General features: G+C 39.7%; 1 protein-coding gene across 2 annotated transcripts in view; it reads left to right on the plus strand.

Annotated features, from left to right (window-relative positions):
• LOC134568650 (ADAMTS-like protein 2) overlaps positions 1-5,203 on the plus strand; it is a 62,253-nt gene extending 57,050 nt beyond the window's left edge. Inside the window, exons 15-16 of one of the 2 annotated variants that reach the window (XM_063427297.1) lie at positions 3,190-3,334; positions 4,652-5,203. In XM_063427297.1, the coding sequence (XP_063283367.1) occupies positions 3,190-3,334; positions 4,652-4,770 (264 nt within the window). In that variant the 3' untranslated portion in view covers positions 4,771-5,203. Of the gene's footprint in view, positions 1-3,189; positions 3,335-4,651 lie in introns of those variants that run through there. The other variant, XM_063427298.1, reaches the window with a different exon arrangement.
• The last annotated feature ends 16,825 nt before the right edge of the window (positions 5,204-22,028 follow it).

Consider the following 22,028-nt stretch of genomic DNA (forward strand, 5'->3'; position numbering starts at 1 on the left):
GAATAAAATACATTAAAGCACAAAAGGGGTAATACATTCAAAAGAGGGGATATGAAACACTAAAGAGGGTAAGAAAGTAAGAAACCCAAAACGGGGGGGGGGGGGGGGTTACAAGACACACAGGTGAAGATGCACTTTTTTTGGGGGGGGGGGGGGGCGTCAAAATGCATCTTCGCCTATGTAGCTAAAAATCCTTGCACCGGCCCTGCCCGTAATACTGAATAAGTGGAAATAGGCAAGAACACTTATAGGTTAAATATAATTCTGAGTACTGTATATTAATAACTACCAATAAAAACAGAATGGAAATGGTATTTAATGACACAGTAATACTTAGAGTTAAGTTATATAAAACATGAAAATGTATATAAAAAATTTGATTGACTTTATCTATTTAATAGAGTTATTCACTAAAGTGAGATTTGCTGTGAATTCAAAGTGAATTTAAAATCTAAAACCTTACTTTTTCTAATTTGGCTACTTTGACCTTCATTTTAGAATTCCCTTTGAAATCACTTTTCCTTGAAAGTGAAGGTTTAATTTTAATATTCTTTTTTAAAATGTAATCTGCTGCGTTGCCATTCAAGTTTGCCCCATTTGCACACAATAATGCAGAAGGTCAATTTCTGCAAAATCAATGTCACTGCTGAGGTGACGAGGCTATGACACAGAGAGTACCTGGTTTGGGGGGAAAACACGTAGAATCCAAGGGACGTTGTCCCTAGACTCGGTGTAGCACTATTATTATTTTTCTTATATCAATGCAGTGCTGTAAAATTAAGCATTAAAACCGAAAGCAAGCCAGCCATCTGATACAGAAATGTCACTATCAGCCTATGACCGGGGGCTAAATGATTGTGAGCAATCATACCTAAGGTTAGAAGCCATGTTGTGGATATGAAGATAAAGAATGGAATCACTGACACTCAGCCCTATGTAACGCTAAAGAGTACTTTGTACAAAACAGATAATCTAAGGGTAGGCCAATGACGATCTGGCAGGCACCTCAAACTCAAAGTGTGAGAGGAGAGATTCAATAAATAAGAAGGGAGAGAAGAGGACCCCAAGAGTTTTCTTGTTTAAATTTCTTTGCTCCTGACTGTAAGCTTGTTTGAGTAGGGTCCTCTTCATCCTATTTTTCCTGTAAGTTTTTGTAATTGTCTCATTTATTGTTAAATCTCCCCCTCTTATAATATTGTAAAGCGCTACGGAATTTGTTGGCGTTATATAAATGCCAGTAATAATAATAATAATAATAGCACATGGTAGATTGCATAGCTGGCTGAAATTTGTCTTTTTTGTTTACTCTTTCTAATAGTTACAAAAAAAAAAAAAACAAGTAGACGTGCATAAAAATATATAATGTATGAAAAGATATTTAAATGTAGATTGCACACCAAGATTGCAAGATAGAAAATAAAAATGTGTAATGTAAGTACAAAGTAAAATGTTGCCAATTCCTTGGTGCTAATACTCAGTCTGACACCTAGTGGGCAGAAACAAGTCAACAGTAGCTGTGGACGATGAATGGCAGACTATTAGTACATTAAAAAGAATGAATGATAGACTAACTAAGGATGTGCTTCGTAGGCAGAAAAAAGACTTGTATCCATCAAGTTCAGCTTTTCTTACATCTGTTTCTGCTATTAATACAAAAGAAGGCATAAATCCATTTTGAAGCGATTTCCAGTTTTGCAAAAAACTAGGAAAAAAATCATTATTTACTCCAGAGTGGCAGTCAGATATCTAATTGAATCATATTAAATATCAAATCCCTGAATATTATGTTTTTGCAAGAATTCATCCAGCTGCTGTTTACAAATCTGTACAGACTCTGATAAAATCACCTCTTCAGGCAGAGAATTCCACATCCTCTTTGTTCTTACTGTAAAGATTCCTCCACTTCGCCTTAGACTAAATCTCATTTCTTCCAGTTTAAATGTGTGATGTTGAGTACTATGTTCAGTGCTGCTTATGAATAGATTTCCAGATAATGGTTTGTACTGGCACTGAATTTCTTTGTGTAATTATTATTATTTTATTATTTATATAGTGTCAGCAAATTACGTAGCGCTGCACAATGGGTGGACTAACAGACATGTAATTGTAACCAGACAAGTTGGACACACAGGAACAGAGGGGTTAAGGGCCCTGCTCAGTGAGCTTACATGCTAGATGGAGTGGGGTATAGTGACACAAAGGATATAAGTAGGGGGAAATGAAATAGGTTGCTAGAAAAGTATTAATATAATGTTATCATATCTCCTCTGAGCCATTGTTTTTCTAAACTAAATTTTCAATATTTGTATTGCCCTTATTAATTTTGTAGCCTGCCTCTGCACTTTTTATAATGCCATAGCATTATTCTTAAGAACAGGTGCCCAAAAACACATAGCATACTCAAGGTGTGGTCTTAATCAGTAATTTATAAAGAGGCAAAATTATATTTTCATCTCAAGTATTAATGCCCATTTTATAAATGACAATACCTTGCTGACGTTAGCGGCTTGGACATTGTTGCCTAGTTTGTTGTCTATAACAATTCTCTAATCCATCTAATGTGGTGTTTACTTACTGCCATTTAGGGTGTATTCGTCACCTCAACGTGCATAACTTTGCATTTATCTACATTAAATGTCATCTACCATTTGAGTACCCAGTCCCCTACTCTATCTAAAGCCCTCTGCGGTGAAGTTCTATCCTGCTAACATTGTATTACCTTACCGAGCTTTGTGTCATTTGCAAACACTGACATTCAGGGGGTTGAATAATTTTAAAACTGGAAAAGTTGCATTTTCAGTTGAATTTGAGAAACCACTTGAAGTATTTGTTGTATTGAGCTAATTCAATTGCTTTTGTTTGACTTGTTAATTGCAAACTGCTGAGTTTCTGTAAATTTTGACAATAAACCTGATTTTCAATGTGGGGTTGAATAATTTCGATTACATCTGTATATAAAGGAGATGTGTATAACATGGAATGGAGAAAAAAATACATGTGCATGACAAATATAAAGGCACAAAGGAAAATACAGTGTGCAACACCGTATTTGCCCTCAGAGGGGCAGTGTGGGCTCAGGTACAGTCCACCAACCTGGTAAGGAAGGTGCAGACATTGTGCATTTGTCTGGATTTCAATGAAGTTGGTCAAGCTCTTTTACCCGATTGTATCTTTCTCACTTAATCACAGTGCAGTAAGACTTGTGGATCAGGACAGCAAGTGCGAGAAGTTAAGTGTTTTCAAGGACAGGAGGTGGGCCAAGGATGTGACCCAGCTACAAAACCAGAGACCAAACAGGCATGCCAACTTCAGCCATGCCCAACAGAGGCCCCAGGTAGGACAATCACCTGTTTGTAATCGTAATCATGCTTATCAAGAGTTATCGACACTTTAACTTAACAAACACAATAACTAAAAGCTGTGGAATAGTACTTGAAAACACATCATCTAAAAAATAACAAGTAACCACAAATATTGTAATTTGAAGTTGGGCTCAATATCAGCTGAGTTAGCAAATATATATATATATATATATGTACAACTTGGTTCTGTACAGCTATTTATATCAAATTATATTTTAAACCCTATTTCCTAATTTACCTTGATTTCCATAATTTGTCATCCTTTTCATTATCTGTGACCTACATGTCATAGTCCATACCCTCTTGCCATATTCCATGATTATGCCCACTGTGCCATAATTAGTCCACTTGCTATGTTATTCTTCATGATATAATTTATTCCCTATTTGGTATTCCACTTTTCAAAGGTCAGAATCTAGTTGGCCATATTTCACACCCGCTTGCCACATTTAATACAACTGTGCACTCATTACTTCTGTCTATGTTTAAATCTTCTATTTCCACACAACTCATTATGTTTAACAACAACCGTCAACCTGGTCAAACTCCAGGAGGAGAACACATACAGTCTGATTTTACATACAGAAAAATAATTTTGAAATTGTTAAATAGTGTCCACAGTTACATAACGATAACTTTAAAACTGGGCTCAGTTTGAAAAAAAAAACAGATAAAACATTGAATAGCCAGTAGTCCAACTGCAGGATGTATTCTTAATACAGTGGACAATATCTAAGAAATTCAAGATAGTCGAGGAGCAGAATAGAGATTCAGTAAAGTCAAGCTTACTCTGTTCTGCAGCTGCTACCTATCGTTTCTATAATTCATTTTTTATTGAAGTTTTTAAAACATGACAAAGAAAACAGAGATTATCTCGAAGTACATAACTAATCAGGTGAATTCAATGGAAGACCAATAGATCCAACATGCTGGCTGAGATCCAGTAACAGAAGATACTTTGAAACCACGTTCCTTTGTTACAGGTTAATGTGCAACAAGGTTACTTTTTCTGAATTGAGGGTTTGGCTTTATGCCTCGATACTACTGTCGGTATCAACAACAAATTGGTCCCTTTTTGTCAGGGTTCCTACTGTTGTGAGGACCACAGACTAGAAGAGGTTCTTCTTTGAATCATCGGTTTAATTCAAGTCCACGTTCCTGACCTATTCTTCTGATTTGTGTACAGTCCTCTCCAATAAATAGCTGTCCAGCATTGAAGTATCTCATTCTGGCATGGATTCATGAAACGTTAGTTAATTCCTCACATGCTTGTTCTTCTATTTCTGCAGATGAAAACTGTGAAGATAAGGCTACAGCCAACTGTTCCTTGGTGCTAAAATTGAAGCTCTGCTCACACTGGTATTACCGCAAGGCTTGCTGCCGTGCTTGTGGGGCTAAAGCCCCTTGACTGTCATCACTCATCGAACTTCCTACCTTATTTTTGTGAATTGTGTATGTTTTGGGATACACCAGGTGCTACTATTAATAACCCTGCAGTCCCGTTATTGGGGGAATGTAGTTGATAGAAGAAAGGGAGAGGATTGTCAGTGGTTAATTTACCTCTTGATTTAAAACATTTTTTTTTTATTTTTTTTTTATTTAAGCGTATGGTGTCTAGTGATAAACCTGCTGTTTTAATTATGTGAATCTATAAACAACAGTGCCTCAAATTGTTACCTCCTGTATGGTGCTAAGAGCTTTACAATTCATTGCCCTCACAACGTATCATTGTATCTCTCGGTGGCATCAACGGAGCAACCTTTATAGAGTTCTATGTTTTACAGATGAGTTGGGCATTAGCTGCTGTGACAGATGTAGTCGGATTCTTCTTTGTTACTAAATTGCTCCTTTTATTAAAGTAATTTTTTTTTTTTTTAATAAATAAAAAATAAAAAAAATAAGGATATCAACTGCTTTTAATATTATTATTTTTTTATTCAAATGCCATCCAAAGAGTTAGTCACCTCGGTGGCATGTATCTTTGCATAAGTAGAGGTAAGGAAACCCATGAGAGCATTTAGGCATTGCAGAAATCCCCAAAATTGTATTTGTTTGGGAAAAAGACGCCAGCACTGAATTGTATTAAACTTTTGTATAAAAAAATGGCACTTAGTGAAATTAAAATGCTGGAATTTAAAGTCGGTAATAACACACGGTTGGATTTAGCCACTACACATTGAATTCTGGATAACTGATAAGGGGAAATGTGTTTCCCCTCCCCCCCCCCCCTAAAATAGTTGAGCTGGAAGGATTCTGATATTTGGTCCAATTCAACTATTATGGAATATATTTTCCTTCTCATTTGTCCAGAATTCTTTAGTTGTGTGATTTATTCTGTAGGGTCAGTTAAAAACTGAATTGATGAATATAATTTTTTTTCTATCCTGGTTATAGATACAGCCCGGCTATATTTGCCTGAATTTTGCAATTTGTTTTCAGATCATTGCAATTGCAGTTTACTGATTACACCCAATGTGCGTGTTAAGTAGAATGCTTATCAGCATGTAACAAACAAAGCAGTGTGGGTGGTGTTACTGAATACGAAGAGATGGATTACCTCTAAAAGTTGAAAGACATCTTTGTTATAAAATGTAAGAATTCATAAGTGATTTATATACGTACTGTTGCTATCAAATGTCCGTGAGTGTCTGAACAAAATTAAATAATTCATAGTATAGTTTACGCACATTGTTTGAAAACCCTTAGGATACAGATTGAAACCATGTTCAAATCACTGCTGGTGGGATTGCAAGACAATCTTAGCTATTTCCATTTATCAGAATATTATATAATTTCTCATTTTATTTTGATAATTAAATAGGGTTTTCTTTTGAATACATAGCCACGTGTGTTTGTTCCACAAGGCCTGAGCAGGCAACCTAAGGTATATCTCCTTAAAGCAATGTCTCAAACCAACTTACCACTGGTCACTGGCCATTTTGTCTTTTTCCACGTGGATGCAGGTGTGTACTCCTAGATGCATGTGTACAGGTGCGTACACCCACACACCTACAGCTATATGCTACCAGACACACACAACACACACAACACACACACGTGGACATCAAAGTATGCAGAATAGAACTTGAACAAACAAGAATTATGAGTCAACCACCATGCTACCAAAATTTAAAGAAGGTCATGCAAGTAAGCATTTTGGGTAAAAGTACCCTTTATAAATGTAGGACGTGTTGTACATTGATAATGGGCACTATTATCTGAAACGTTTGCTTGTATGTCCTTCATTAATTTGAAAAGAAGTACATATATCCAAAACGTTTGGATGTCCTTCATTAAATTGATCAAAATATTTGCATGTATGTGCTTCATTAAATTGATAATGGGTACTTTTAATCAAAATATTTGTTTGTATGCCCTTCATTAAATGTTGGAAGCTCTATAGTGCACTCATCATTCTTGTATGTGCTGTGGGTTTTCTGCATATTTATCCCACCAGTGTAATTTTGGCAGCAAATTTCAATTTAGTTTTAGTCATAGTCTTTTGTTAGTTTTTGTTGTATTTTAGTCATCTGAATGGTTTTAGTTTTAGTCGACAAAATCTAATGGGTTTCGTTAAAGCCTCTGTCTGTCTCTTTTGCCCCTTCACCAGCCCCTCTGTGTCTCTTTGTGTCCTCCCAGCCTCTCTAGTTGTCTCTCCCTCACGCCCTGGTCTGTCTCTTTTGCCCCTTCCACAGCCCCTCTGTTCTTTTTTTTTTTTTTTGGCGGCAAATTTCAGTTTAGTTTTAGTTATAGTCTTTTGACAAAAAGCCATTTTAGTTTTAGTCATATTTTAGCCATCTGAATTGTTTATGTTTTAGTCTAGTTTAGTCGACTAAATTTAATAAATTTTAGTCGACTAAAATTATTAATCAACAAAACACTGTATCCCACCTGTTACCTGGGATATAGAGAGTTATGCCTGAGACGTGTATGGACTGTTCTATTCTGGTCAAACTGGGAAGGGTGACCGCAGGTTGTGTGAAACTTGCTCTAAACCAAATGATTAAATCTATTGACATTTTGTATACTTTAATTTATACTAATATATAGACAGTGCTACTTTTCCCTTGTTTTTGTCTCCCTTCCACAAGTGAAACCATATAAAGAACATCATAGGTAGAAAAAAAAACAAATAAAACATCATAATATGCTTTCTTATTTATCAAAAGATGTCTTTTTACTTGAATTTGCAATGTTAAGACAGTACTCGCAAGCAGCCCCCACTTCTGCTCTTGTTTGCTGTATATCAGCACTGAGTTGTGATTGTGGATGTTTTAGACTGAATCCTGGTGTACCACAGACCTCTAATAGAGTGTGAGACAACGGCCGCCATATTTGGCTCCAGCTACATTGACGATGGCTGCACAAAATGTATTTTTATTATTCTAAATAAATGAAAAACTAAACAGCGAGTGTTTATCTGAATGCATTCTTTTTCCATATTATTATTCATCAGTATATTCACAAAACTCATGACAAATGACATGACGCACAACATGTATTTCTTGCACGTCAGTCTTTGTTGAATAGAGCTGGCAATATGCTAATGTATTTGATTTATTTTACTAAAGCAATGTGGTCATATCTATGCGTGCAGTTGGTTATATCTGCAGAGATTTTCAAAAAAACTATAGTAAACAAAAATCAGTCATAACTATACAGAAAAAAAAAAAGAAATGTCACCTAAATGCTCCCCTACAAATTAACGGGAACACCCCCACAACACTGACAATATGGGGAAAGTTAAGAAAAATATATTTACTTAAAATAAATATTCTCTGTAAGCAGCCGGAAACAATACAAATGACGCAGGAAAGAGAAAATATAGCAAGCAATAGTGTAATACATAATGAAGAAGGTAACCGCCGTGTTCAATGATAAAATATATTATATTTCCATTGAAATGCTCAGAATCTTCAGCATTTCAATGCATAACGTTATTTGCATTGATCACAAATCCTCCACTACGGCTTTTACCTTGATCCCACTGTGTATATACAGACTCCCATGGTGTATGTACAGCAAGACCATTTATTATTATTATTTTTTTTTTTAATGAAAGAAAAAAAAACAGCAAAGTTCTAGATGGAAAAAGAAAAAAATGTTTGTTGTAACTGGATACCAGTCTGTCAGTCTGTTCAGATTCGGACCACACATAAACCACTTTCAATCCTTAAATAAAGGCAACATGTCCTGAGATAAACTCTAAAAAAGGGACATACATGGAAGAAAAGAATGTAGGAATGTTTGAGAAAAAAAAAAGAAAGAATTAAAATGAACAGGAAAAGAATACTAGAGATGGAGGGTGGAGGTAAAATAATTCATAATCTCGAGGGGAATCTGCTACATCAGTATAATGCGTATGTCTGCTTGAGGCATATCTCTAGGGTCCCATACAGCAGAAAAAAAAACTCCATATTGTCCTGACAAATGGTGATTTTTCCGTATTAAACAAATACCAAGTTGGATCAGCATCCATCGTATAGGATCATCAAATCCCAACCAGAGGAAGATGACTTGTGACCAATATTTCTCTTCCTTTAGTGGAAGCTGTTGAGATTGGTAAACGATACCTGCAAGATTGCTTTGGAAGTGTGGAGCCTGTTCAAAGAACGTGCTAGAGGTTATGAAATACATGTGGAGGTGTGAACAAATGATGGGGCCATAATGGAAGTCATAGTAATGTGCTATGGTGGTGAAAAGTGAGTGTTTCATCTTAAGTTGCCAAGGTTTCCCAACAAGTTTAGGCAATTACTTTGCCACCTAGCAAAAGTCTCATTATCGATGTACCAAACCGCTTCATACATTGAGCTACAAAATTATGGGGCCAAATGGAGAGACAGGAGAGGTAAAAAGGCTTCACATAATGTCAGGCCAGCAATACCTTATAGGAAGGTGGGGTGGGGGTAGAGAGGGTAAAGTAATCCAAACAAGAGAGAAACTTGCATGTGGTTTACCTTAAAAAAGTAAAATACTGGGGGCGGGGCCTGACCCCCATGCAGAACAGTCGCATGAAACAACAGCTCCCGTAATCAGGCGAACTTTAAGCAAGTAAAAGCTGACCTGGTACCTTCTTGAAGACCAGAGACTGCGGTCCGATACATGAGGGGGCACTGGATCTGAGGAGAGGCTTGCAATCCTTGTTTTAGTCCCTCAGAAAGACCCATGTTGTCCGCATAGGATTAGGCCTACTCAGGCGGTGAGTGAGGTGGACGGCCGCTGCTCCTCTATCCTGCCCGGCTGTGTCACACAAGACTCCCACAAGCTTGTGGATCTGGCCCCGTCTCCCCCCCTTGGGCCGGTGGGGGTCATTCCGGTCCATGCCCTGAGACCCCTGCAGCAGCAATGACTGTGGATGAGACCCGGAGCCACATGTAAAATGGCGGCAAACTGGCATATAAACTCTCCCTCCTGGCTGGTCAAACTCCCCACAGAACCCTGGTGGAAGTCGACAACGAGATCGAGGAGGCTAAAGCAGCTGGGGCTCTGTGCTGTGCCCACTCGGTATTCGCCAAGAATCTGGACCGCACAAGATGGAGACATCGGTAAACCAACGAATGAGGCTCAGAAGCAGCCCACAACGTTCCCCCTTAGAGAACTTACCTTCGGGCCGGCTCGGCACGGGGCGGAACTTCAAAGGAAGATCCCAGCCTGCTACGCCTTCACAACAGGGCCACAGCACCCGACGACAGCCTGACCACAAGGGGGCAACAGCTCACATGAACTCTCCATACTGCAATCAGAATCCACAGGCAACAAAGCTTACAATTGAAAGGGGACACTTGCTGCAGGTTCCTGAGATAACTGGGATATCTTCTACCACCACGTTGTATCATTTAATACCATTCTGAGGTTTAACCTTTAATCTGGGCCCTCTCTTACGGATGTCTGCTTTCTGTTATTAACACTTACCTTCCATTATTAACCCTTAATTAACCTGAGGGGCAGAGTTACTCAGCTTGCTCAGCTTGGGGCAAAATAATCTCCTGTAACTACTAGTCGTTTATCATACTACTTTAAAGCTTAATGATAATCTATGAACCTGCCTGAGGATTTCTTATCCTCTGCCTTTTGAATCATATAACTGGTCATACGTTTGGGCAGACCCATTAGGCATGTATGCATGCCAACATAAAGAGTGCAGAATAGGGGGGCGGAGCCAGCGCCTGTACGAGCCGGACGCACATTGGGACTGCTCCGTGCATCGCAGCCGAGAAATAGGAAAATTACAGCCCCAGACGCTGCAATACCACCCCTAAAGCACAGAATCAGTTGCTAAAGCCATGGGGAAAAAACCCAAGAAGCATCGAGCGGACCCGGGCTCGGGCACCCGCGATATCGGTGATTTCCTCCGCACAACTCCTAAGGCTGACACAGCCAAGATGGCGCCGGCTGAGGCCTATACGCCAACATCGTCGGACGATGACAGCGCTGCTGCCGACTTTCTACCTCCATCCCGACCACGGTCAGGACCACGAACAGCCACCGAGCTAGCAGAGTCTGCCCCCTCGACCAAAGCAGACATCAGGGCACTAATGGCAGAGATCAAAACAATGTTTAATGCTGATATGGCCCCGATCAGAGAAGCGGCCACAAAACTGACTGACAAGGTACAAGCGCTGGAGGAGGGAATGGAGGGCACTAAACTGGCTCAATCAGCCACTGATGCAGCGATAGCCACGCTCCAGAAACAATGCGCAGACCAACAAGCGCAAATAGCCACCATGGAGGACAGAGCCAGAGCCCGCAACATAAGAATCCGGGGAGCTCCAGAGTCGATTGCAGGGGCAGAACTCCCCCACTATTGTCGGAGACTGTTCGCCTCACTACTCATGCCCAAACAGGAGAAGCAGGTGGTGGTGGACTCTTGCTTCCGCCTCAATAAGGCTTCCAGCGCCGCTCCAGAAGCGCCCAGAGACATCCTGCTGAAGCTGACCCGAGACTCCGACCGTGGAGCGATCATGGGGGCAGTAAGAGGCTCTCCCACAGTATCGTTTGAAGGGGCACAACTGATTTTCTTCCGAGACTTTTCAAGGCACACACTTACCTGGAGGAGGTCCCTCAAACAGGTCACCCAGGCACTACAGGAACACTCCATCACCTACAGATGGGGCCCACGCCGAATTATGGCGGATAAAGCCGGCAAGATACACGCAATGTCTTGCCTTTCAGAAGCACCCACTTTCCTCCAACGCCTAGGCATCCCAGCGGAGAAAGCACCACAAGCAGAGCGACCATCATGGGCAGTAGCTGGAATCACTCCCTTTGTTCCTGGAAAGGGGAGACATGGGATGGATACCTCCCCCACCTGAGTGCGGGACTTTAAGACACCCATATTTGACTGTTCACACTGTTGGTGGACCGTAAGACTGCCTACGGCCTATAATGCAGATATGTTTTTTTTTTATTGTTTGGTGTTTTTTTTCTAATTTTTTCCTCTTTTCCCTATCCCCCCCCCCCCCCCCCAAATATCTAAACTGGCTCCGTAAGCTGACGGACTAGCCCTACAACACGACACACTCCCCCCCTCCACAATGAGCAAAGGCCCGTTGTCCCTAACGCCTTCACTAAGCACACCAGGCTCGCATGGGCCACACCTCAGGCCTTCCACTCTAGCAAATGTACGCCAAGCGCAAAGCCATTGCAAATGAAGGCTAGCAGGCTAAATGTTTACCTCCCTGAAGGCCTCAGTAAAGCTGATTTCTCACAACCATACCATGACCAGATATAAGAGGCATTACAAGACCGAAGGCCTGACCCCTCTATAACCATAAATTGCCATAACGCATCCTATCCATGATAGAGAAACCTAGTTATTAAAACCTAAAAATGAGTGGACCACAGTAATGAGACCTGTTAACTCTCAATTGTACTATGTTTGATTGTAATTTTCTTTTTTCTTGACGTGTTTCATGTGCCATGTTACCACTACGTGATCACTCGCATAAAATAAAGAATTAAAAAAAAAGAGTGCAGAATATGTGACATAATGTAAAGCTCCTTGAGACTACTCGTGCTGTTTTCCACAAGACATGTCAGGTATATAACAAGCATATCGTCTAGCATTTACTTTTATTTTTATTTTCTATGATTTGTAATGCACTACAAAGGCATATATTTAACCAACTAGCCTGCTTCATATGATATACTGATACCTTTGCTAGCTTCACATCTAGTTAATCTAATCATTGGACCCTTAATGCCTATATGTCACACTACACCCAAGCTACACACCTATAATCTTAAGCGCAACTAGCTCTGTTTTATGTAAATAAGACCAAATGGTCAAAATAAATAAACAGCAAACAATAAACCCGGGTATTATAGTCTCTATTGCAACACCATCAAAGAAGTAAGTAAAACAAAGTCCATCTAAGTGTTCAGTAAAAATCAAATAATAAAAATGTTCAATAAAAATCAATAAAACCGTCTTACTGATATATGGATAGGGTATGTGTACAATCCTCAGGAGTTGATCCGTCCGGGTTTTGGGTAATCCGTATATGTGAAGATAAGAAAACACGAAAAACTGCCAATGGTGAAATATTGTAGCTCCAAAGGTAGAAAAAATAAAAAGGCTTTTTAAGGCTTTATCAAAAATGGTAATAGAACAATATACTTAAACCATTCTGTATCCAAACATTTTGTAATTTTTTTTATAAAGCCTTAACCCCTTAAGGACCAAGTTTCTGGAATAAAAGGGAATCATGACATGTCACACATGTCATGTGTCCTTAAGGGGTTAAAGGTGAAACGCGTTAATGGTTTTAAATTGTGTATTTTAAAGCAATAAAAGTTATTTTTGGTTACCTTTTTTATAGGACCAATCTTTTACTTATTTTATTGTATTTTATATACACTTTTATTATTATTCTTCCTGGCATTTTATTGTATCCTGTTTCAAGAAATCCATAGGTGGGGATAATTCCACCGTCGCTGTGGCAATAGAGCAGTATTTTCTGCTCTACCATTGTGAGTATATTTTATTTCATCTATTTTATTTATTGTTCCTACTGAGAGCACTATTGCTGTTTCTTATATTTTGTGGAGTACGACGGAACCAAAGTCGGACGGATGGACTCACTTTTCGAGTACATCCTTTAGTGGGGATCATACCACTAAGCGCCCTTCATCCCAGAGCTGCCCCTAGCTCCATCAAATGTGAGTGTACTATCCTCCTTTTTATTTTTTCTACCTTTGGAGCTACAATATTTCACCATTGGCAGTTTTTTCGTGTTTTCTTATCTTCACATATACGGATTACCCACAACCCGGACGGATCAACTCCTAAGAATTGTACACATACCCTATCCATATATCAGTGAGACGGTTTTATTGATTTTTATTGAACATTTGTATTATTTGATTTTTACTGAACACTTGGATGGACTTTGTTTTACTTACTTCTTTGATGGTGTTGCAATAGAGACTATAATACCCGGGTTTATTGTTTGCTGTTTATTTATTTTGACCATTTAGTCTTATTTATATGATACTGTTCTCTGTCCAATAGCGCAGCCCTTAGCTCCTCCTTTCTTTTTTTTCCCCTCTTATCTTATCAAGGGTCTTGAGGGATTCCCTTTTAGGGTTGCTGCTTACATCTCTGTTACTAAGCGCAGACTCTTCCTCTTTGTTTTTATAGCTCTGTTTTATGCATGTCTAGCTTAGCATGTTATACCACAAAAACGATGTTTACGAGCTTGATATCTTCATATAATATAAAAAATGTGCCGTCTAAACTGCCACACTGTGAAATGTTATGGAAATGCTTGTGGATGCTGTTGTGGCTCTGCACGCTTGTTGTCAATCTATGCACAAGAAAAATAAAGAATTAAAAAAACACAAAAGTAAAATGCTGTATATTTGCACAATTTACATTTTTAAACAGAAAATTTAGAAGCAGTTTATTGCACATTAGTGGAGGAGTAATGCCCATATGAACATAGACCAGAGCATTACCTCGTAAAAAGTATTGTCTTGTAATATGAAACGCGTTGACCAGATAATTGTTCTGGTCACTCTTTGTTTGGTGTTTTCCATGTATATTAATTTTATTGCTCTAATGCAGTGTTTCCCAACCCAGTCCTCAAGGCACACCTACCAGTCCAGGATTTAAGGATTACCCAGTTTTGTCTAAGGTGTTTTTAGAAAAAAAAAGAAAAAACACCTTAGACAAAACTGGGTAATCCTTAAATCCTGGACTGGTAGGTGTGCCTTGAGGACTGGGTTGGGAAACACTGCTCTAATGGGTGAGTAATACAATTCGATTACATTTATTGACCACAGAACAACATCTATATTGTCTAGTGCAGCGTGGACATCATTTTGTTTTGCAACTTGCCTGTTTTGCCTTAATATTATGTGCTAGTTATGTATCCCATGTCTTGAATAAAAGTAATGCTATTTTGTTTCTGTCTCTTAAAAAGATCTCGGAAGAACGTAGTTCATATAGCTATGAGCTTCCTCATAAACACAGAACAACCAGGTGTTGAATCATGATGAATCATTCAAATGGTTTCCCTGGTGACTCATTCAGCTCTTAAGAATATTAGTGATGATGTCATCAACCGGTACTGTTTACAGCCATAGCCAAGGTTATCAACACAATCAAAAAGTAAAGCACATAGAACAGTCAGCTTTCTAAAGTTAAAGAATATTTCATACAATGAGGAACCTACAGGAAACAGCAACACACGAGAAAATGTTTGGTCAAGGATTGGGTTCATATTTTATTCATGAGTTGAATATTTGATGGGTAATTACTTTTATATTTTGGTGTTATTGTCACTGGCGTGCACACTTTAATTGCCAAGACGCAGGGATTTGCTATGACAGGTTTATTTTTCGAGGTGGCTCTGCTGCTTCGGATTATTTTAGGTTCCTATTTTTGTTGTCCAACTTTTCATTTAAGGACTCGTTTTCATGTCTATCTGTAAAAAGCAGACATAAATACCAACAGCTGCTAGATGTTTGTAAGTAAAACATTTGCGGCAGATTTCAGATGTGAGAAAGTCTTTTTTCCGCCTATAAAACTATGAAACTATGTATCCATAATTAACACTGGCGTTTAACATCACCACTTAGCTATTACCATTTTATTACCATGAAGGGGTGTACTTGGTCTGCAGCAATCTCTAAGTTGGTGGTATGTCTCAAAGTAACATCTAGACGAATGCCAGGACCCAAGGTTTCCCAGGAGAACATTGCCCAGAGCATAACACAACCTCCGTCCACCTACCTTCTTCCACCTACCTTATTCCTGCTGCCATCTCATCCTCAGGTAAACAACACACAAGCACCTGACTATCCATCTGATCTAAAATATAACATTATTTATCACACCCGGCAACCTTCTTCCATTGCTCCATGGTCCAGTAATGGTGTTCATGTCCCCATTGAAGGCGATTTCATCATGGGCACTCTGACCAGTCTGCAGCTACGCAGTCCCTACCCAGCAAACTGCACTATGTGTTCTGACACATTTTTGTCATGGCCAGCATTAATATTTTCAACAATTTGAGCTACAGTAGGTCTTCTGTGTCATTGTTCCAGATGGGTTAGCTTTCGCTCCCCATATGTATCAATAAGCTTGGGTGCCCATGACCCTGATGCTGGTTCACCAGTTATCCTTCTTTGCACCACTTTTGGTAGGTACTACCTACTGCATAATGGGAACACACCACAAGGCTTGTAGTTTTGGAAATGCTCTATCTAGCCATCACTATTTGGCCGTTGTCACTCAGAACTTTTCACTTTTTTATTCCGCCCATTATTCCTTCTTCTAACACATGAAATTCAAGAACTGACTGGCCACTTGCTGACTAATATATTCCACCCATTGGCAGGTGCTATTGTAATGTGTAATTATACAATCAACGTCATTCACTTCACATGTCAGTGTTTTTTTTTTTTTTTTTTTATTCTTTATTTTGGTTGTGCGTGTGGTTACAGGTTATTAACAGATGCCACAACAGCGTATTTCAAGATAAACAGTAGTTACGTAGTGGCATAGAAATTTGCACATTTTATTTTTTTTTTTGTATATCATGTATGACTAAACAGTTATGTCGTCGAAATATGTTTAACTCGAATAAAATAAAATAAAACAGCAATGTTTACACAAACACCACAACAGCGTAAATTAACATATATCAACATAGATAAGGAGTATGACAGTGGTTTGCATGTTCACACATTTTTCTATATAGAAGTATGGTTATGCTGTTATCACCTGTGGTACATTTATCGCTTAGCCTGTCAGTGTTTTTTTATGTTGTGGCTGATTGGTGTATATGTTTTTCTGTTTTTCTCATGGACTTTGGGCAGGGATAAACCTAACTTTAAGTTCGGGTGCTTTTATTTATTTAAAATGGTCCATGAGAGCAATATAACACTGACCTCCACGGAGACATGCCACAAAACGCAGGCTTTGATACTTACTAACCAAGCCCACGCGATAAAACCATACCTTGCTGAACAGCCACCTGCCTACCTGCGTACCGACAAACTCCCCTCTCCCTACTCTCCTGTGTATACTACCCATGTTTCATTAATTGTTCTACGATCTGTGTCTATGATGTGTGCGACAACCACGCTACCAACACAACAGTTAACACAAACACCGCCAACAAAACGTGATTTGATGTATACATGTCTAATGACACAATTCATGTTCATCTTGTTTTTGCTTCTGTAATTACATGTAATTTAAATCTGAAGCACTTCAAAAATGTGACATGTTCTTATAAAAATGTAAAATCTACAAAATAAAGATAATTTTTTGTTTTAAATGGTGGATGTGAATTATAGGAATGGGCATATGGTCTAAGCATGGGGTTTCAGCCCCCCAAAAATAATTTAAAAGATTTAGATATACCATCTTTCAGTATTGTAGATCTGTGCATCCTATGGACGAATCTTCTTAAGGTCGATTTCTTCCATAGGAATGCATAAATTAGTTCTCTGGAAAGAAACGTTTTGACCACGTATGACCTTGACTTTGATATTGATTTCATTTGACCTTGAACTAAGTATCTTTACAGCTTACTAAGACAATTTTCATGAAATGATATGGTTTGCTTTCTATTCATATTTGAGTAATGTAAGGATTTTGATTTAAAGAATATGTTATAAAAAACAAAAGAATGTTACGTATTTAAGACTTTTTCCTTCCAATGGGAAAAACTAATTAGAATTTAGTTATTTTCATTTAGCTTAATTAGTATTTGCTTTTCCTGTTAGAAAGCACCGGTAATGTATTCTGACACCCTATGTGCATTTTTTGTAATGCTGCCAACATTTAAAATGTGCCTTCAATTAAAGAATGTGATGGATGCAATTTACACTGTAACTAATCCCATCTATACATTGTACTGTTTCCCTCACACAGGTATGGAGTAAACTTGCTGAAATGTTCAGCTTATATGTGTGTGCTGTTTTCAGACAGAATTAAAAACACTCAATAAGTAGTATTGTCTGATTTTAAGTAGCTACTGTATTTCATCTGTACATTGTGATAACCAAACATTTATCAGTATGGTGACCAACCAGTACCATAACGACTGAGAAACGGTGAGAAGTGTGGATAAATATAATTAATGATTCATAAGTTATCACAATGTAAAGATCAATAAATGTGTTAAAGGACCACTAAAGACACCCATCAATTCATTTCGATTAAGTGTTCTGGGTGCAGGGGGCCTTTTAGTTTTTTAGTTTTAACCCTGAATTCTAAAACATTGCTGTTTAGTTGGTATGGCAGAGTTTCGATTGCAGGGCTAAACACAACTCTAGTGTCTGTCTTCCTGACAGCCATTAGAGGGTTCGTCAGCTGTGAGAACTGGTCAGACTATGTTTTCCCACGTCACCTGGTCTCAATGCTTCTCCAAGAGAGCATTCGACTGAAGGAGCACGCATGGACTTCTCATCCCCAATGCTCCTCTACGAAGAGCACTTAATTGGACGAGAAGATGAATAAGCCTGCCAGATAATGTCGCAGGAGGAGGAGTGGGCGTCTGCACCGAGTGAGTCTGGGTGCTGTAAAAAAGTAAGTTAAAACTTTTTTTCATTTATAACTTAATTTAGTGTGTGTGAGGGGCTGAAACTAAACAGTGAGTAGACATTATAGTGCACTATATATGTTTGTATTCCTAATGCTATATTGTTCATTCAAAGCTAAATCTCATTGTAAGCATGTAAGAGTTCTTTGGTCGCTCATGCCAGCAAATACTACTGTGAATTTTTATCTGTCCTCCCCTGATTTCTCACCACTCCTCTTGATTCGTGTCACTGATTGCCTCTCTGCTATTTCCAACTGGATGGCTGCTCATTTCCTTAAACTTAAAGGGACACTATAGTCACCAGTGCAACTACATGCATTCCTGACCCTATAGTGTTAACACGACCATCAAGCCCCCCTGGGCCCCTCATGCCTCCATAAATATAGTAAAAATCTTACTGTATTCAAGCCAGAAGCTGTAAATCTGCACGCTGTTCGACTCAGAAAAAACAAGCAGTCTGCTGACATGTGATAGCCTGATCCAATCACAGTGCTTTCCCGTAGGATTGGCTGAGATTGACAAGGAGGCAGATCAGGGGCAGAGCCAGCATGATTCAAACACAGCCCTGACCAATCAGCATCTCCTCATAGAGATGAATTGAATCAATGAATCTCTATGAGGAAAGTTCAGTGTCTGCATGCAGTGGGAGGAGACACTGAAACACAGGATGCTCGTGCACAGCAGATCGGAGTGGATGGAGGCATATTAATATTAATAATAATATTACTGTCATAGAAGTGAGCAAAAAAACAAAAACAAACTGAGCTCCACTGCACGAGCAACTTCCCGCCCCATGGACAACATGCAATTGTTTTGTGATGTCAAGAGTGCCATGTGCACCCACGCATCATGCAGACGCCATTCCAGTGTCCAATCATGTAAACTAAAAGCATTAAAACATGAGTTTAAAAAATAAATACATTAAAATTAGCTGTCAGTAGTGCTATTTATGTTATTTTGCAATTTGCCCAGAAAACACACTCTAAAACAAGTAGGACTGCCATTTTCCACAACAGAAATGTATATTTTGCCAGTGATGGATGCCTATATTTGTATACACTCACAATACATTGTTTGTGATCTCAGAACGCATGGCAAAATAAAACACACAAACTAATTTCTAGCTGTGTATACCCAGGATAGAACGTGCAGTACTCCACTTACCACTTATGTCCAACCGATAAATATTGAAAATGTTGAAAAATTCCCTAACTACTGTCTGTATTTGATCTTTAATATGATGTTAAATCAAAGAACCAGCATTTTTTTTTTTTTTTTTTTTTTAATTCTTTATTTTTCAGTGCATAAGAGTGGTACATGCAGGTCTGAGGTGCCCCGAAAGCAGTCCTCAGGCATTTCCTCGCTGAACATGCGGGGCATGGGGATAACAGGCACATTTTTTTTTTTTTTTAGTCATGCTTGGTTAACTAGATAGTTACATAAGCTAAATAGATAATTACATAAGCTTAATAGATAGTTACATAAGTCGTAATACCTGTCTATCGGAACAGAAGCTGTCTAAAAAGGTTTAACTAACAAGGTATACGTTCAAGTTTAAAGCTTGCCTGATCAGCTAGACATGTGAAAATGTATGATAGCATTATTTAACACGTCTAAACATCTCATATTGACAACATTATGGGTGATTCTTAAGGCTCTCATGTAAGCTAGCTCTCGATGGTTAACTGAAGTAAGAGAGTATTAGAAAGATACCGCTTGTTAAGAAGAGCTGAAGAGCTTGCATAGCCTTAGTCCATGTGGTTGGCAGGTTGCAGCGTGCTGTCTGTTCAGCTTATACCCGGCAGTTGATGATCCCATAACCAGGGAGAGTGTCCAGTAGGAGGGTTCTTTCTGCGAGCCTCCCTGTTCCCTTTGCAATCTCTGGTGATGCTGGAAGCCGGTTACAGGACCTGCAGCACGGCTGCGTTTGGGTCTAACTGCCTTTCTCTTCATCTGGACTGGCTTGTGCAGGTGGGTGAGGTTGCTTGCTCCTCCGCTTTGTTCCCGTTCTCTTCGGTTTCGCTGTTGCTTGTCTCAGTGTGGTCAACCCTGGGGAGGCTGTGCTGGCGGTCAGATGGTCTCTTCCTCGATCAGCTCCATTGTGCTGGCCGGTCGCGCACGTGGCTTGTGCGCAGCGGCCATCTTGTGGGTTGCTGCTCGGTGGGCATGTCATGGCAGGGTGGCTCTTTGAGGCCCAGATTGGCACATTAGTGAGTGTCCCATTAGGGTGCCAGGATGCGTGTGTGCGGCTGGGCTTTGTGGGTGTCCGCTTCTTTGGTGCTGCCGAACCACTTGGTTGCGGCGTTAGTGGGTCAGCTCTTGGTGTAGGTGCCCGGTCTCCGCCATCTTAGGTCCTGCATCTGGCAGTGCTGCTAGGCCTTGGTCTCGGCTGTAGCGGTCGGGGCCCCAGGGGGGGGACCGGGATCACCCCCGCCGGTCCAGAGGGGGGGGGAACGGAGCCCCAGGTTGTACACTGCTTAGCAGGATAGTGGGGCGGCGGCCGTCCGCCCCACTCACCGCCAGAGTAGGCCTCAGCTTCAGCGTTGAAGATTTCTCCCCCAGAGGACTAATACTCATCGAGCAAGCCTCACCCTGGGTTCAGTGTGTTCTGCCCGTCGAGGGCCGCCGCTGCTGGCCGGTATTTCTGTAAAAAAGTCGTAGTTTTGTGGGTGAAATAGCTTAGTTTTGCTGGAGCTGGTCTGTCTTGCGACCGTCCAGCTCGGCGGCCGGCCCCGCCCCCCTCAAAGAACCAGCATTTTAATATAAACCAATTGCCTTTAACCCCTTAAGGACCAAACTTCTGGAATAAAAGGGAATCATGACATGTCAGACATGTCATGTGTCCTTAAGGGGTTAATACAGTAGCCTTTGTGGGGAACAATATCAAATGCTCTCATGAAATACAAGTGAATCAAATCCACTGCAACTCCCTGATCTATTCCCCCGCTCACATCTTCAAAGAATACAATATCTAAACTTCTTCAAATCAAGCTCAGATCGGAGATGTAAACCGAGAGATAGAATGAATCAGTTTGAATTCCTAATGGCTTGTAAAATCACTGTCATCTTCTACGGAGATAATTAACAAATGATCAAGCCACTGCATTCAAAGTTATAATAATGCCTCTGAATACATGTACTCAATATGAAAATAAAAAGACATAATCTAATCTACATTTTTTTTTTTAATTCTTTATTTTTGTTGTGCACATTAAAGGTAACATCCAACATGGTTCTCCGCTGTGCCCCAACAGCTACAGCGGGGTTTGACCAACATAAAGCATTTGTATGGTTAAAACAGTCATACCGATAATTGTTTTGCACTTTTTAATTGTTTGAACGTGAATGTTGTGGTGTAACTGGGATGGGTTATAGAAGTGGTTGCGAGTGTGTAGTGTGAGATTATGTGGTGATTGTCTGGATTGGTGGTAGGGATGTGTCGGGTCGGGCTGTTCAGTTTGGAGCTATCGTATCATGGCATGTTGTGTGTTTAATGAAGGTGGGTGAACTGGCTCTCCATAGGTGGTACCCCTTACCAAGGGGGTAGCGGGGGGGAGAGAGATGGCCGGTGTGGAGCCGGCCACCTGCCATGTAACGCCCTGTTTCC

The sequence above is a fragment of the Pelobates fuscus genome, chromosome 7, assembly GCF_036172605.1.
Source record: "Pelobates fuscus isolate aPelFus1 chromosome 7, aPelFus1.pri, whole genome shotgun sequence".
Classification (NCBI taxonomy): domain Eukaryota; kingdom Metazoa; phylum Chordata; class Amphibia; order Anura; family Pelobatidae; genus Pelobates; species Pelobates fuscus.